Source organism: Chelonoidis abingdonii, chromosome 8 (genome assembly GCF_003597395.2).
Source record: "Chelonoidis abingdonii isolate Lonesome George chromosome 8, CheloAbing_2.0, whole genome shotgun sequence".
Taxonomy (NCBI): domain Eukaryota; kingdom Metazoa; phylum Chordata; order Testudines; family Testudinidae; genus Chelonoidis; species Chelonoidis abingdonii.
The window spans coordinates 80,069,875-80,086,471 of NC_133776.1; the positions used below are offsets into that span (position 1 = coordinate 80,069,875).

Genomic DNA, 16,597 nt, shown 5'->3' on the forward strand with positions numbered 1-16,597 from the left:
AGTGTAATAAACATGGCTTCCAGCTGTTCAGTCCTGTTCTGAGAGCAGCCCAGCCTGGATTCATTTAACTAGACTGGCAAAGTGTTGAATACAGCATATGGTGCACTAAAACCACAGAACTTACTGACAACAGCCTGGACCTGTTAGAGAAAATAACTCTTTTCAAAAGCTTGTTTCTGTGAAGACACAACTCTTTCCCCTCAGCCACCCTCAGTACCAAGTAAGTTCATGAACAGAGAGAAAGAACTAGCACAAAACAGCATAGTCAGGGGACAGTCCTGAACCTGCCAGGTCAATGGAAACCCAGCACTAGGGTGACCAGATGTCCTGATTTTGTAGGGATAATATATATAGGCTCCTATTACCCCCCACCACCTGTCCCAATTTTTCATATTTGTTGTCTGGTCACCTTGTAGTAAGTGACCTGCCCAATCCAGGCAAGCAAACTATCAGCACTTACCAAGCAAATAAGGAACATTTGGAGCATATTTTGTGACTAAAGGTGAAAGAATGAAAGAGTTGAACTCTATTTGCTCACATTGCTACATGGTCACTCCACTCTCCTTAAGAAGGGGGTATCTTTGCAGAACTCTGCTCTGATTTAGCATTGGTCATCAAGGACCAAACAGGAATGCATCTGCATTCTATGCCAGCAAGATGTTATTACAGTCAAGGGTAGTGGCATTTCTCACAGTAACTATCTCATCTGGAAACTAGAAAGTGGTCTCAGGACAGTTACAGTGGGTGGTGGATAGAAGGAATAAAGCAAATGGAGAAAGGACAGTGGCTTGATCTATGTCACAAACCATGACAATCCTGAAACAGGTGCCAAGGTACTTCGTAAAAGAGGTGCAGTTCATCAATTCATATTGATTAAGGGCAGAAAATGTCTTGAAGCATATAGTGTGTTCCAACAAAACCCTACCCAACCTCCTCTAGCCCCATTCCATGTCCACAAAACTCTATCTATTCTATTTTAGTTCAGTTAGACAGCATTTCTACATTTGGCACTGAGCTGTGAACTGGTCAGTAAAGGCCTGTCCTGAAAATGTAGGCAGCTTCTGTGGCAGAGTCTCTCTTTTCTTCAGAATCAGGCTCTGACAGCTTGTGTACCCCCAGATTTGGGGGATTGTAAACAAGTCACATAATACAAACCTATACAAAATTTCCTTATATCAGTATGTGGCTTCCTGTTATCATATGCCACATGTAGGGCCTGATTCTCATTTACCCTAGGGTCCTTTACACTGTCCTGGAACTATAAAAGGCTCTGGCAAGGTAAAGGGGCTTTAAGGTGGACATAATTACATTTACATCCATTTTATGGTCCCTTTAGATTGCCTTAGTATAAATGAGATTCAGGCCCACAGTCTTTATGGGATTATCTAGCATTCAGAGAGAGCAGAAATGATAAATATATATATATATATATAAATATATAGAAACAGGCCACTATGCCCACCTGTGGTTGAGTAGTACTTAGAGTTTTCTGCTTGGTGTCTGACCTGAACAGAATCAGACCAGACATTGAACAAGTTTGGTGACTTGGTCTGCTCTTCTCCATCCTATTGTATTGTTTAAAGCAGAGGTGGGCAAAATACAGCCCACGGGCCGCATCCGGCCCGCCAGCTGTTTTAATCTGGCTCTTGAGCTCCCACTGGGGAGCAGAGTCTGGGGCTTGCCCTGCTCGGGTGCTCTAGCCGGGGAGCAAGGTTGGGGACCGCTCCACATGGTTCCTGGAAACAGTGGCATGGCTCCCTTCCGGTTCCTAAGCATAGGGGCAGCCAGGGGCTCTGCTCTGCATGCTGCCCTCGCCCCAAGTGCCACCCTCACAGGTCCCATTGGCTGGGAACCACAGCCAATGCGAGCTGCAGGGGTGGTGCCTGCAGACGGGGCAGGATGCAGAGCCGCGTGGCCAAATCTCCACGTAGGCGCCAGAGAAGGGACTTGCTGCTACTTCCAGGAGCTGCTTGAGGTAAGTGTTGCCTGGAGACTGTACCCCTGAGCCTCTCCCTGTGCCCCAACCCCCTACCCCAGCCTTGATTCCTCTCCCACCCTGCAAACCCTTCGGGCTCAGCCTGGAGCACCCTCCTGCACCCCAAATCCCTCATCCCCAGCCCCACCCCAGAGTCTGCACTCCCAACCAGAGCCCTCACCCCCTCCCATTAATGTGAGCATTCATGGCCCCCCATACAATTTCTATTCCCAGATGTGGCCCTTGGGCCAAAAACTTTGTCCTCCCCTGGTTTAAAGACTAACTCATCCTATCTCTGAAGTAGACACTTGGAATTAGGTGGCCACTCAAACCTTAACAAGTTTAGTTTCCTTAAAACTTCCTGTGAAGTTTAGTTTCCTTAAAAATGAGTCAGAGTCTGTTATCCTGATACAAAAACATGCTTGTGCATGTTCGTTTGGCCTAATCATCTGCTCAAGTCATCATAGCTACCACAAAGGCTGGTTTCAAATGCCAAGGGAAAAAAATCCTAAGATCAAAAAAGTCTGATTCATATTTGCTAAACTGTTGCACATACCTGTTCTTACATCAGAGTGAACCAAACTGCAAATATATGGTAGCTGTTGTGAATATTGACACAAGGTCTGTCCTAGCCACAGTGGGTATAAACAGCAACAGGATCTGTCTTGGGAAGAGTCCCGAGAATCTACCCTGAAAACTAGTAGTATTATCCCTATTACACAGTTTTAGCCTGATAGCCAATGGGTCTGTTTGGTATTATGAGAATGGTGTTCACAGGCTTTATGCATTCAAGACTTTGGTAATGCATGGGAAAGAACAATATGTAAACATCATCCAAAAATTCTGAGGTTCAAGTCAAATAAGAATCCAAACATTCACCTGCTTTTCTGATCCTCTTTGGTCTGGAAATGGGCTGGAAATGTCAGAAAATCCAGATTTCCCATGAGATTGCTGGTACTTCCTTCTTCCAGCCAGGCAGGAAGTAGCTTTTCTCATAGTGTTTTGGTTATTTCTGCTTCAATTCAATAGAAGCCATGAAATACAAAAGTATTATAAATCCTGAACTTTATGAAATTTCTTTGACTTTCAGACAGGTCTGCGCTTGGTTTGAGATTTGACAGAAGAACCAGTCTAATTCTGATTTTAGTTGGTTTGCCTGGCCCCTAGTTACAACCACTCAGCCACTGAACATGCTGTCTCAGGTGGTGGGACCTAGATCTTAATTTTTCACTAAATGAGCCATGCAAGATGAATAATAAATGCTCCCGGTCACTGTGACCTGGAGAGAGGGAGAGCATCTAACTGTGCACAACATTCTTTTCTGTCTCCTTGTGCTTCACTTCATACTGATGTTGGGCAACGAGTTCATCTTGCCTTCCTCCTCCAAAGTGAGCTTTGTCCTCACTAATATTTGACCCTCAACTCCTCTCTCATTCCTGATTAGTTTGTCTTTGTTTCCAGCCAGGACCCGAGGCATTCCTTCCTAGAATGTCATTCGCTCCTCCTAGTGATATCATCAGCCCGTTACAGTAACATGACTGTGAGAATGAGAGAAATCACCCTGAACATGGGCTCTGCAGGAGAAAATATCAGCTATAAAGGGACATAGAAGGGGTGGAGGGGTGCCATATGCCTCAAGTTACAACATTCCCTATTAGTATAAATCTCAGTCCTCGGGATGGAGAATTTGAAAGGTCAGAGTTAGAGGTGGGATCCTATGTCTGGATGGGCTGAATTCCAGTCTATGACCGTGTTTGGACATAAAGGTGAGTCAATCTAAGCTGTTGTCAATCAAGATCTTGCCAGGCTGAGTGTGGCTGTTCCAGCAGGACTTCCAGGAGTCATATGATCAGTGCTGTACATAGTGCACATGAAACCTCTCTTCTTCACCTGTGCCTTATTAGCTAGTGGCATTTTATTTGGGAAACTATTCCCCTATGGGCTGGATTTCTCCAGTCTTCTTCCCACATGCTGTAAGAGTTTGTAACTGGGAAACTTTAGAGGGTGCAAGTTGGGGCTTTTTATCTATTTGTTACCATCCCTGGCCCCATGGCAAACGAGTGCAGTCAGCTCTGCCCCTGCAGAGCTGCTCACTGTGATATGACACTTCTAACTCCCTCAGCCTAAGCACTAAGTATGTGCCATCGGCCTCTTCCAGATTCTTGTTTCCCTAACTGCTGCCCTCTCCAAACTCAAACAAGTTGTTGGAGAAAACAAAGTACGAGACTTCAAGAAAATTCTGGGGACACATTGGGGAGTCAAGTGTTAAGAACTCTGGAAATATAATTTTCTGTTCCATCCCGTACTACATCCATCTCTCTACTCACTGACAACATCCACAGGGGATGTTCTTTATATTCAGTATATTGAAGGACAAGAGTGGCACAGACGAGGAAGGGCTGACTGAGGTAAGAAACACAACCCCAAATGGGACACACAATGCTGTGTAATACATCTTCCACCCCAACAACTTAGCCTTAGAAATGGATCTTGTCTGTTGGCAAGAGAGTGAGCCTAATACCAGGCTGCCCAGAGAGAGGGGTCACCAGGTCACACTAAGGAGCCAAGACTGTCCCTCAGCGGTGAGAGGTGTGCTGAGAAGTCAGCTGGGGTCTGTTTTGAGGTGTTTGAGTTGCTGTATATGCCACCCAGCAGCTTTGGTGATATACAATGGTGAGGTTTAAAGATTGGGTGAGGGGAGGAATAGTGGATAAACCAATTTCTTGAACCCATAGCACTGAATTTTCCAGTTGGTAGAAAAAATAGGGGCACCACATGAGACACCTCATAGGTGGCAGGGAGAGTAGTGGCATTTCCATGGGGAGAACTCTTTCAAAGGGACCCTCTCCCATCCCAGCCGCCGTCCTCTTTTCTATACCTCTTTGCGCTAGCTCTCAGAGCCTCTCCCAAGCAGGATGCACACAGCTGAAAGGCTGTTGATAACTGAACCCTTCTCAAAGCTGAGTCCTGCAGCCCTGTGCGCATTAAAGACTCTTCATCACGGGGATGCCCCGTGGCGAGCAGCTCTTGGGGGTGTGGGTAGGGGTGTGTGTGTGCATCACCCCCAATCCTGTGCCTCCCATTGGAGGAATAGCATGTGCCCCCCTTGGCAGGAAAAGAGCCAGCACTCTGCTTGGACATTTCCTTTCCCCTCTGGGTCACTCATCTCGTGTTATGCTCTCATCCATGGCAGGCAGGGCCTCATAGCTCAGCCCCCTGCTGGTAGTCCCCTCACTGCTGTGCACGCTTGAGAAGGACACCATGGTGTGGAGAAGCATAAGGACCAGGACGCACAGTCTGATTTTGCTGTTGCTGAGGCGAGACCCTGCGGAGACAGGCAGCAAAGATGGTGGGTGGGGTTGGTGGTACTGGTGGTGGTGGTAGAGGTGATAGTGATGCTGCTGGTAGTGATGAAGGTGGGGGTCATGACCGTGGTAATGGAATGACTCCGACTCTGTGGATTTGGGGGACGCATTGTAGTTGCTGTCTGGTGGGTGGTCACAAGAGTCCCATTGCACATCGCAGCACTTTGCTTCCTCATTGGATAATTGGTTCTCTAGCAACCCTGGCAAAACATAACAACAGATGGTGAGAAACCAGTGAACGTGCAGTGGAAGTCCAATAGAGAGTAAAGCCATAGGGCCTGCCGGAAAATCCACCTGCAGCAGGAAAAAAGGGGTTTCAGTTCTGGTTGGCTGCCTGCTCCTGGACAACTTTCAGCCTAAGGACTGGGACCCCGAGCACCTTCACCTGGGCAGATTTTCTCTGGGACTAAGACCCTAGGCCACATCTCCAGAGAAAAAGCAACTATGGTCCAGGTCCACTTTATTCCAAGATACAAGGACCATGGGTAATGATATTTTGGGACAAAGCTCTGAACATCTCAGGCTGTGTATTTATCAGATCTTACAAACCATAGGATCAGGCCAGGTTCAGTCATGGATGGGAGAACTGCCAGGAAACTCTGCTATGGTAGGTGGCAGGATGGAAAGTTTGTACTGCCCCTAACTGTGCTGTACCTGTTGTATGGATGGATAAATTGAGGACTTCAGTCTCTGAGCACCTGCCATGAATACTAAACACACTTTAAAAAAGGAAATCCTCTGACATCTTTTGTAGCAGTTAGTGTCAATGAGCTGGTCGAACTTTAACCCAGTCACATTTTGCCTCGCCAAATAGACCCTTGAAGTTTCAGTTAGCGGTGGGACTGTTTTTCACTTCCTGCCCTAAAGTGTCAGGTAATGTTGCTGTGAGGCTGCTAAACAGCTATATTTCACCTCAGAGATGGAAACATTTCAATACTGGATAATGTACTTCCTATATATATTTATTTTATATATGACCAAATCCTGAAGTCTTTACACAATATTTGGCCCATGGTACAGTGCTATAGGAGTCTTCAGGGTGAAAGGCTCTAGAGAAATGAAACTTATTACTTGAACATGAGTTGAAAATCCTCCCCATCCACCCCCCACATTTGTCTGCCTGTCTTTTTGTATTTCCTCCATTTCCTGAAATGTACAATGGGCAGGAGACAAGAAGTCATTATGGGGACACTTGTCCTACTTCCATGACCTTCTTACCCGTACAGATGAAACCAGGCAACCCTCCATAGATCAGCTCGTCATTGTCAGGTAACACAAAAGGGCACCTGGTCTGCACCTCCAGGCAGTATTGCTTGCATGGAATCCGGTGTTGGCACTGTTGTTGTGTCACATTGAAATACTCGGAGCACAGCCAGGCCTTGTAGACAGCCTAAGGGAAAAAACAAGACACCGCAAGACATATCATCAAATCAGCAAAAACATGTATATTAAAACCATTTAATAATCTTGGGGCTTAGTGCAAGTTAAAGGCAGATGAATGGTGAGCGCTTACCTCACTGTTTAATCTCAATAAATATTTGTTAATACATCAGGGTTACTTATTGAATTAACTCTTTCATTTAAAGTAAACTGAAAGATGTTAGTGTGAAATTCAATTCACAACCTAAAACATCTACAAGAGTAAAGCAAATGAACATATAGGCTAGTGTCCTCTACTTGTAGGTCCTTAGACATGATTAGAGGCTTTAGTGACACTGTCAAGGTTGGTAGGCTCAAAATTTCACCTGTTTGCAAAATTCGTGAAATTATTTGTTTCTGTTTTAAAAATAAGTGTGGAAATGCTTTTTCCTCTTATGACCATGAGTCATAAACAACCCTACAAATAACAAAATAACACTGGTAACTTGGTTCCTGGTAAGTAGCCCTATAATAACAAACTATATTGTGCAGCCTAACACTCATGAGAAACTCTACAACAGCAAACCAGCATCGGCAGCCAGTATAACAAACCAGGATATGAAATCTAGCCCTTGTGAGCAGCCCCACAACAAATAACAGTTGACAGAGGTATTAAAGTCACACACACACTTATATGAATCAGAAAAGCACCTTCAATGACACTAGGGTAAGATAAAATTACCCGGGCTCTTGATCCTCACACTTCAGGATGTAAACTGCTCACCAGCTGGCGTCAGGAAGGAATTTACTTCTGGGACAATACTGCACAACAATAATCATTGTAGGGATTTTACACCTTCCTGTGAAGTGTCCAGCACTGGTCACGGCTGGAGACTGGAGACTTGGCTTGATGGACATTTGGAGTGGTCCAATTTGAAAATACCCATATGCATATGACTGCTGGAAAATCTACACTAGTTCCAGCCACTGGGGAGATTCATGGATATTACCAATCCTGCCTCACACTTTATTCTGGATGATGTTAATAAGAGGTAGCTCATTGTTAGTTAGAATGGCCTCTTCCTCTTCTGTTTCACTGTTAAATCTATTTAATCTTCTATATCCATTTACCTGTTGCTTGGGTGGAATCCTTTATTGATGGAAACCATGCCATTTCTCTTGGTTCAGATGGGCATATCTCATGGGCAACATTTCATTCTATACATGTATTTTAATTACCAATACATACCAAATAATGCTTTAACCAGTGCTAGAAATGTTCCTGTACGCGCCTTAAAGGAGGATTTTACATTAATCTTTTAGATGGTTAGAGCTGAACTTTGCAAAACTCTCAGAATCAAAGCCTAGCTTGTGTGTAGCTTGTAACTTAGGCTCCGCTTGTGCCTGCCTCAACATTCATGCTCCACATGTGCCATAAACTCTGACTTTGAAGTCTATCAGGCTTATCAACAGCAGCAACTCCTCTAGTGCAAACAGCATAGGCAAGGCCTGCTGCCCCAAAGGAGACAAAACAATGCAGTAGTGCGGAAAAGGAAATACTCCTCAAGAACTGGCTAATGGAGATGCCCCTCCCCACCAGAAAAAATAGATTAATAGGTTCTAAGACCAGAGAGGACCATTGTGATTATTTAGTCTGACCTCTTGGATAACGCAGGCCATAGAACTTCCCCAAAATAATTCCTAGAGCAGATCTTTTAGTAAAACATCCAATCTTGATTTAAAAATGATCAGTGATGGAGAATTTACCACAAATCTTGGTAAAATTGTTCTAGTGATTTGTTAATAAAGCTTTCCTCTTTGTGGGACTAGTCCTCTTTCCTCCTAAACTTCACTGTTTGCTTTTTCCTGTTGTTTCTTTCCCACTGCCCTCAGTGGTCTGGTCTGCAGGCTCAGCTTGAGAACTGAAGAGCAGGCCAGATGGCTTCCTCTAAGGCTCCATATCCACTTGTCTCCTTGCTCACTCTGCCACATCCCCATTTCTCAGGTATATGCACAGTAAGCGGAAACTAGTGAAAAGTTTCTTGGAAACAGAGATCTCACGTTTTTCACAGAAAATGGTCATTTTCCATGCAATCCATGACAACAACAGCAAGAAATCAGCATCCCCAGTGCACATTTCACTATAATATCTAGGCATGAAATACAAAATTAAGACACATATTAAGAACCTCATCCAACACTTAATTGAAGTTTAATAGAAAGATTCCCATGTTGTTCAATGAGAACTGGGTAAATCTTTGTGTGTGCTTGAAATGAATCTAGTTCTTCTACATTCAGTTGCCTTACTTGGAATTTTACAAGAATCTTTTACCCTTTTGTCAGCCCTCATTTGTACAGAGAGGATTATAATTAGTATTTGTTTATACAATGGTAGCACCACAAGACTCCCATTAGGAACAGGACCCCTTTGTGCGTGGGGCTGCACAGACACATAGGAAGACATTCACCCTTTCCCAGAGAGCTTACAGTCTAAGCCAGGGGTGGCCAAACTTACTGATGCTCCAAGCTGCATATGACAATCTTCAGAAGTTCAAAGGCCAGGGCTGGGTCTCAGGGCTTCAGCCCCACAGGAGGTGCTTGACCGGGCTTGGGGCTGCAGCCCTGCTCCTGCTGAAGTCCTGAGCCCTGGCAGGTACGCCCTGTGCGGCTGAAGCCCTGAGACCCGCCCCCTCCACTGGGAAGAAGCCCCTCCTCCACAACCCCGCTGCAAGGCAGAGGTCCCGAGCTCCCCACATCCCCGTTTGGTAAGTGAAGAATGGGAGAGGAGGGGCCTGGGGATCTGCATGAGCCTCACTTTAACAGTAAAAGAGACACGTATCTTGTGAGCCACAGTTTGGCCACCCTGGTCTAAACTGAAACAAGACACAAGAAATAATTATAACAAACACTAGGATGGAAGGAAGAGGGAGGATGAAGGTAGATTAGACAAGTGCGCCATATGTACAATTTGAAAGACTTTGGCTGAAGGTTGGGCTCACTGTGATGTCCTCTGAGAGGGAATTCCACAGTCACCCGCTGCTGAGAAAGCTGATTCCTGGTATCCCATGCTCTATCACCCATTCAATTCAAGGTGCAGTTCAATAGAAGAGGTGAGCACGTTCACAGCCCAAATGGGAATGTCTAATAGGACACATTGTGACATAATCGCACATGATGTTGGTCAAAACAGAACACCCAAAAGAAGCAAATTTACTTCTGCACGCAAAATCATCAGGCCTAGCTGCTCCATGTTAACTCCACAGAGGCCTCACGGAGCATCTGTCCTACTGTGTATCTGTTTTATCATGCAAACCAAAGTCATGCTGAGTTAGTGATACATGCATTGTCTGGAATTACTGAATCCTGGAAGTATCCCACTTACAAGATCCCATTTCCAAGCCCTTCGCTACTCCTTCCCTCTCTCTAAGTATCCCAATACTCAGCCAGAGTCTTAAAGAAACAGCCTAAGTATTCCAGTACAAAGCAGAACACGTGCCTGCAGATATCTCCATTGCCAACCCAGCAAGGGTGTATCAGGTTGAAACTGCCTATCTTACCCTGCAGCATGGGCGGGGAGGGCATCTTCCTTTTCATTGCTCAGCTGCTGTCAGAGCCCAGGAAATTGAGGCTTTGCAGAATGAAGTGGAGCAGTTAACATCAGCTGGGCATGGTTAGACCTGGCTGGGACCCATAGTGAGAAATCATGGCCCTGACAAGCAGGGCTGGCTCCAGCTTTTCTGCCACCCCAAGCAGCAAAATAAATAAAAAAAAAAAGACAAGCGGCAGCACTTCGGTGGCAGAGAGGGAATGAGGGACCCGCCGCTGAATTCCCGCCGAATACCTGGATGTGCCGCCCTGATACTGGAGGGAGTGCCGCCCCTTTGAACTGGTCGCCCCAAGCACCAGCTTCCTATGCTAGTGCCTGGAGTTGGCCCTGCTGACAAGCTAGCTCAGATGGACATTTCCTGCCTTTGCTAATATGAAGTATTTTAGGGACTGGCTGTTGGGAGCCCGTAGGGTGAGGTGTTGGAGGTTTTCCCAGGGGAAAGACTGAGAATAAGCACCTACCAGCCTTCCGAATTAGCACAGGCTCCCACAGCACTGAAAGCTCCCATTGTATGATCCAATGGCACAGAAACTCTATTAGCTTGGAGCCCTGTGCTGTGCTGGAGGCTGTGTTATCACTTTTGCTGTAAATGACCAAGAGGCAGCAAGAAAATATATGACACAAAATTGCACAAATCTCCCATGTATCCCAGGGTGAGGTGAAGGCATGCCAGCATTCCCACCTCCTTGGGGCTGCAGAACTTTGCAGCTGAAGTGAAATTCTGGCCCAAATGCTTCACTTCAGTAGGACATACCTAATTCACCAGGAAAAACATAATCTTTAATATTACTTAAAGCAGCATCCAATAGATGTTAGACCCCAGTTTTCACCCCTGTGCTATCAGGTGCAACCTGTAGGTCCACTAGCCGCACATTGCTGGTTCTCCGTCTGCTACCAAACACAGGCAGAATGTCATTTGGCATTTGTAATTTAATTGTCCTTTGAAAGGGAAAACAATGCAGGTGAGATTGAGGTGCTGGATTGACAGGTCTAGAGACATGTCTATGTCTATCCCTACAACAAGCACAAGTTGCAGTAGTGTAAGATTTGACACACACATCTCCCTGACTGTGTCCATTGTTTGGCGGGAACAGGAGGAGGCAGAGCACTGGGGCTTGAAGCAGGACCATTCAGGGGATGGCTGTGGAGGCAGGCCTGTGACAATGGTAGACTAGAAAGGGTGATTAGTTTTCCAAGTTACTCAAAACCCCAGTTAAATAAATGAGGTGTGACAGAGTCACTGCCTGCAGAGAGCCCTCCTTGTGGCCTAGGCGGAGAGGGGGCACTTCACAACCCTGCCTTTGTTTCCCTTTCTTACACCTTTGCAATAAACTCCTCACAATACAAGGTATTCGAAACAAGTTTCCCCTTATGGATGGAGTCTAATTTATGTAATCCCACACATGATCTCCAGTGGCCAAACCCTTTCCTCCTAGCTAAGGGAATTCCACAACCCTCCTTCTGGTGCTTGTGTTGTCAACGGGACCGGGTAGAAACACAAGACCATCCACACTGGTTCCACACAGTCTGGCAATCAAGTCTTTCCAGAACAGAACTCAATAGTGTTCCTCCCTTAGTAGTCCAAAGAAACAAAGTCTTCACTCCAGTCTCCATCTGGACCCAATCCTTTCTCTCTCGGGGAAGGTCTCTCTTCCTTTCTATATCCAGTTCCCCCCATGTCCTTCTTGCCGAGTCTGGCCTCCCCCGGTGCTCCAGTGTCCCCTGCAGGAGCTTTCTTGCTCTCTGCAGCCTGCAGGAGCCTTTAACTTCTTCCAGCTCTTCCATAGGCCTCTGCTCTTATCTTTTTCCCAGAAGGACTGGTTGGTGATATTACCCACAAATCACAAGAACGTCATTTTCAGGAGGTGAGCTAATTGTGTCACAGTTGGGGTTGGGCCTATATCCCCTTAAAGGGGCTGGCCATCTGGGACATGAAGCCTCCATCATTGCTATTAGAAATCACTGGGACCAAGACCTTAGTAGGATTCCAGCGAGGTTTCCACGAACAATGAGAACATAAACCATTATACTAGACAGGATAAAAAAAAGCAATAAGAGAGATAAAACCTCATGGTTCAGGGCCAGCAACTAAGTAACAGAGGAAATTAAGAAAATTCCTATAGCAGCAGTTTATCCCATAGTTGTCCACTGTGGAGATATCTGTGTGTATTTCTGAACTATGTCGCACTAGTCCAGGGGCATCCCTACCCATACGCAAAGTACACAGCTGCGTAGCGCACCAAATTTCCTGGTGCCCTGCGCAGCTGTGTGCTGCTCCAGCCCCTGCTCTGGCTCTTCCCCAGGGACCTCGCCTCTGCTCTGCCTCCACCCCACCTCTTCCTGCCCCTGGTCCGCCCCTACTCTCCTGAGCTGTGCAGCATGGCCGGGCCTGCACTCACCAATGGTGGGAAGTGCAGACCCAGACCCAGCTGTGCTGCTGGTTAGTGCTGGGGGGTGGTTCACCCCTGCCCCACAAGCCAGCCCCACCCCTGCTCCTCCCATGGAGCCCTAGGGCCCACCCCCCTGCAGAGCCCTGTGGACTGCCCCCCCCCACACTTCCTCCCCCACAGATGCCTGGGGCGCCACACACACGTCCTGTGGGGAGGCTGCGTAGGGCCCCAGAATAGCTAGGGAAGGCCCTGCACTGGGCACTGTTAGAGACAGGATCCCAGATTCGATGCACTTTTGCTCTGGTCCAGTGTGGCAATCTCTATGTGCCTATCCGTGCGATATTATTACTTAGACAACACTGTAGCTATGCATGGCACTTTAGAGAACAAATGAGTGACAGGTCTCTGCCCCAAGCAGCTTGCTGTGGAAATTATACAACATGCAATGGTAATAAATGAAGGAAGGGGGTGTGGGAAGGCAAGGGTTACAGGAGTGGAAGAACAACCATGAGATAAACTGCTAGTGACATGTGCTTGTAGTTAGCTGCTCTCTCTCTCTCTCTCTCTTTAAAATGTAGTGTAATAACATTTGGGAACAGTATCTGGAATGACTTCAGGGTGAGGCCTAGCAATGGGAAATGATAACCAAGTGAGGAATCCATTTAAGAAGTGGGCATTTTGGCAGGGAATGTAATAGCAACAAACTCTAGAGATGGGTCAATTGCAAAGTCATTTGACAACAAAGGGTCCTCCCCAAGGAACTTTCTTGGAAAAAAATATCTTGCACTATGAGGAATCCAAAATACAATTTCTCTACTCTGATGCATAGGAAGGATTTATTCCTGTCTTCTCCATTAGAGGGTGCATTCATCCCATTCCATCTTGTATTAGCAGGAATCTGCAGGGCCTTTTAATTCTAATATCAAAGCAGTGGGATAAGAAAAGTAACATTCATACAAATGAAAGCAGACAAGGAGGATGGAGGGAGCAGTGTGTTACTACAATGAAATCTGGGTTCAGAGCCTGACTAGACCACAAGAGAAATAACTTTGCCCTCATGGTAAAATCTTATAAAAATTAATAGGAAATTATAACTTTTCTAGCGAAATTTTCTGTCATTCTATAGGATTTAATATTTAAGACTGCATCTCATGAAGTCTTGATATCAGGACTGAATGTTTTTCTAAAAATATGCTCTAATTCAATCACAGGTTGTTGGGTGAGGTGCAGGTGTCACTAGGTGAAATTCTATGGCCTATGTTATGCCATAGGAAGTGTGACCAGAGTCCCAGGGGAGTCAAGTGAGGTTACTCAATTAGGGCGAACTGCAAAGAATGGGCAGCAAAGAATCCTGTGGCACCTTATAGACTAACAGACGTTTTGGAGCATGAGCTTTCGTGGGTGAATATCCACTTTGTCAGATGCAAAGAATGGGGCAGACAATACCCTAAGCTGGTGGATATTCCAATATTTAGATTTACCAAACAAGCACAAAACAGCTTCTATAATACCTCACTGGTTACCCAGAAGCCAACAATACAGTTCCCTTGAAGTAACCCAGTCTTAGGCCTCCATCCAGACATCTGAGTCAACTATGATGACAATTACTGAAAATCTTATTCATCATATAAAAAAGTTCTGCCACTTCCAAAGATCGGACACATTACCTCCCAGGTTAATGAATATTCCAAATCTTACCCAAACACACGCTCACAGCTAATTCTTATTAACTAAGCTAAAATTTATTAACAAAGAAAAAGAGAGAGAGTATGGTTGAAAGATCAGCACGCCTGTGGGAGGTCCGCTGAAGCCGCGGGACCAGTGGACCCTCTGCAGGCACGCCTGTGGGAGGTCCACCAGAGCCGTGGGACCGGCGACCGGCAGAGCGCCCCCCCACGGCATGCCGCCGTGCTTGGGGAGGCGAAATGTCTAGAGCCGCCCCTGACTAGTATAACAGCAACTTACTGGGAAGCTCCCACGCTTTTCTCATCCTGCACTTGTGTGTGTTCATGGGAATCCACGGTTTCCCTGTGCACAGAGCAGAATATGGTTGAATAAAATAGGAAGTGATTCCTAAATATTTAGGAGCCTGAAAGTGCTGCGTTCAACTTGCTGTTATTGGGATCATACTATTTGTTATTTGTAGGGGTTAAATAGCCACCAAGTATGCATAAAAATGTTCATGGGTCTCCAAAGTTTGTGAATTTTAGCCTAAATTACTCTTTGTGCTAGGTAGGAATTATTTACTATTCTCTTTATTAGTCAATCATCTTTCTCCTGTTCAAAAGTCATCCAATTAGGGAGCAGAAGCAATATCATGTGGCTTAGAGGACCCCTCTCAATCCATGGGTAATGAATAGTGAATGGGTGAACAGTTTGCACATAACTCATAGGATGAAATGTGTTCATATAAATTATGGTGTGAATACTAACCAATAGTGTGCACATTCACAAAAATCAAGATCTGCACATGAATGATTCATGGACAGGAAAAAGTTGTCAAATTTGCAGGGAATATCATTCATTATATGACCAACTCCAGAACAGGTGTCTCTCACCATGAGCATGAACAGCAGCTGCATGACTGAATGTGACATGCTGAAGGCAAAGAACTCCTTGATGCAACCCCTCACAAGAGGATGCAAAGATACCACAAATAGCTGATCTGCAAGTCAAGTCTCCATTGCATTCTGTTTACTTTCTGGGCTACATCATAGCCTTGTGCCAAAGGGAGATAGAATTTCTGCACATAGATTCATACAAAAAAAAATTATATCTGTAAAACAAATATTCTGTGAGGACTGAAGACAACCCAAATGGCACTATCTGCAGAACCAAAGGCAACAGCAAGATCTTCCCTGACGGGAGATGGATACAACAGTGGCCAAATGACCCAAAGTGGACATACAGCACTTGGAATCTTGAATGCCTGTAGCAGCCATACACAGCCTGTGCAAGGTCTGTTCTTTTCTATCATGCCAAGGGTTTCAGTTAGACAGTAGGGATGGAAAGGGCCATTTAGGATGTAGTCAGCTCACGGCCAGGGCCAGATTGTTTCCCACAGTCTCCCATTCTCCATGACTTTATCTAGCAATGAAACTTCAACACCTACCCTGAGGAGACTATTTCACAGCTGAGAACCATATATCCTACCTTGGGATTTGGTACATCATGCCAGTATATGGATTTGTTAAGAACAAATCACATCAAACCAACTAATATTCCTTTTTGAAAGGGTAACGAGTCTTGTGGATGGCGGAAAGCAGTAGATGTGTGTCATAAACAGATAGTTAAGAGTTAATGTCTTTTTTACCTGTAAAGGGTTAACAAACAGAGAACCAAACACTTGACCCGGGGACCAATCAGGAGACAAGATACTTTCAAATCTCGGTGGAAGGAAGCCTTTGTTTGCAGTTTTGGGTTTTTGCTGTGTGCTCTCTAGGCTCTGAGGGTGACCACACGTCTCTACAGGCTCTCTAATCTTCTGTATTAAACAACATATTTTTTTAACGAACATCATCAGCATGGAAGCATGTCCTCTAAATGGGGCTGAAGCATGAAGGCATACGAGATGTTAGCGTATCTGGCACATTAAATGCTTCAATGCCAGTTACAAAAGTGCCATGAGAGGCCTGTTCTGATTTTCAGGTGACATTGTAAATAAGAAGCGGGCAGCATATTCCTGTAAAGTAAAAACTTTGTTCTCTTAGCGATGGTCTGAATGAGAAGTAGGAATGAGTGGACGTTTAGCTCCAAAAAGTTTTACATGGTTATATATTTTCCATGAGTTTTGAGAAAGTTTTACATTGTTAATTATTTTCCATGAGTTTTGAGTGGAAGAAAAAAATTCTGAACTTTGTAAGTTGCACTTTAACGATAAAAAGATGGCAGCTCCAACATT

The 16,597-nt window shown here is 45.3% G+C and overlaps 1 protein-coding gene across 1 annotated transcript in view; it reads right to left on the reverse strand.

The window, feature by feature from the left end:
• Window positions 1-3,737: 3,737 nt before the first annotated feature.
• The window catches only part of NALF2 (NALCN channel auxiliary factor 2), a 109,820-nt gene continuing 96,960 nt past the window's right edge, over window positions 3,738-16,597 (reverse strand). The window contains exons 2-3 of the mRNA XM_032804734.1: window positions 6,559-6,730; window positions 3,738-5,540 (exon numbers count right to left, since the gene is read on the reverse strand). Coding sequence (XP_032660625.1) covers window positions 5,134-5,540; window positions 6,559-6,730 — 579 coding nt within the window. The 3' untranslated portion in view covers window positions 3,738-5,133. The remainder of the gene's footprint in view (window positions 5,541-6,558; window positions 6,731-16,597) is intronic.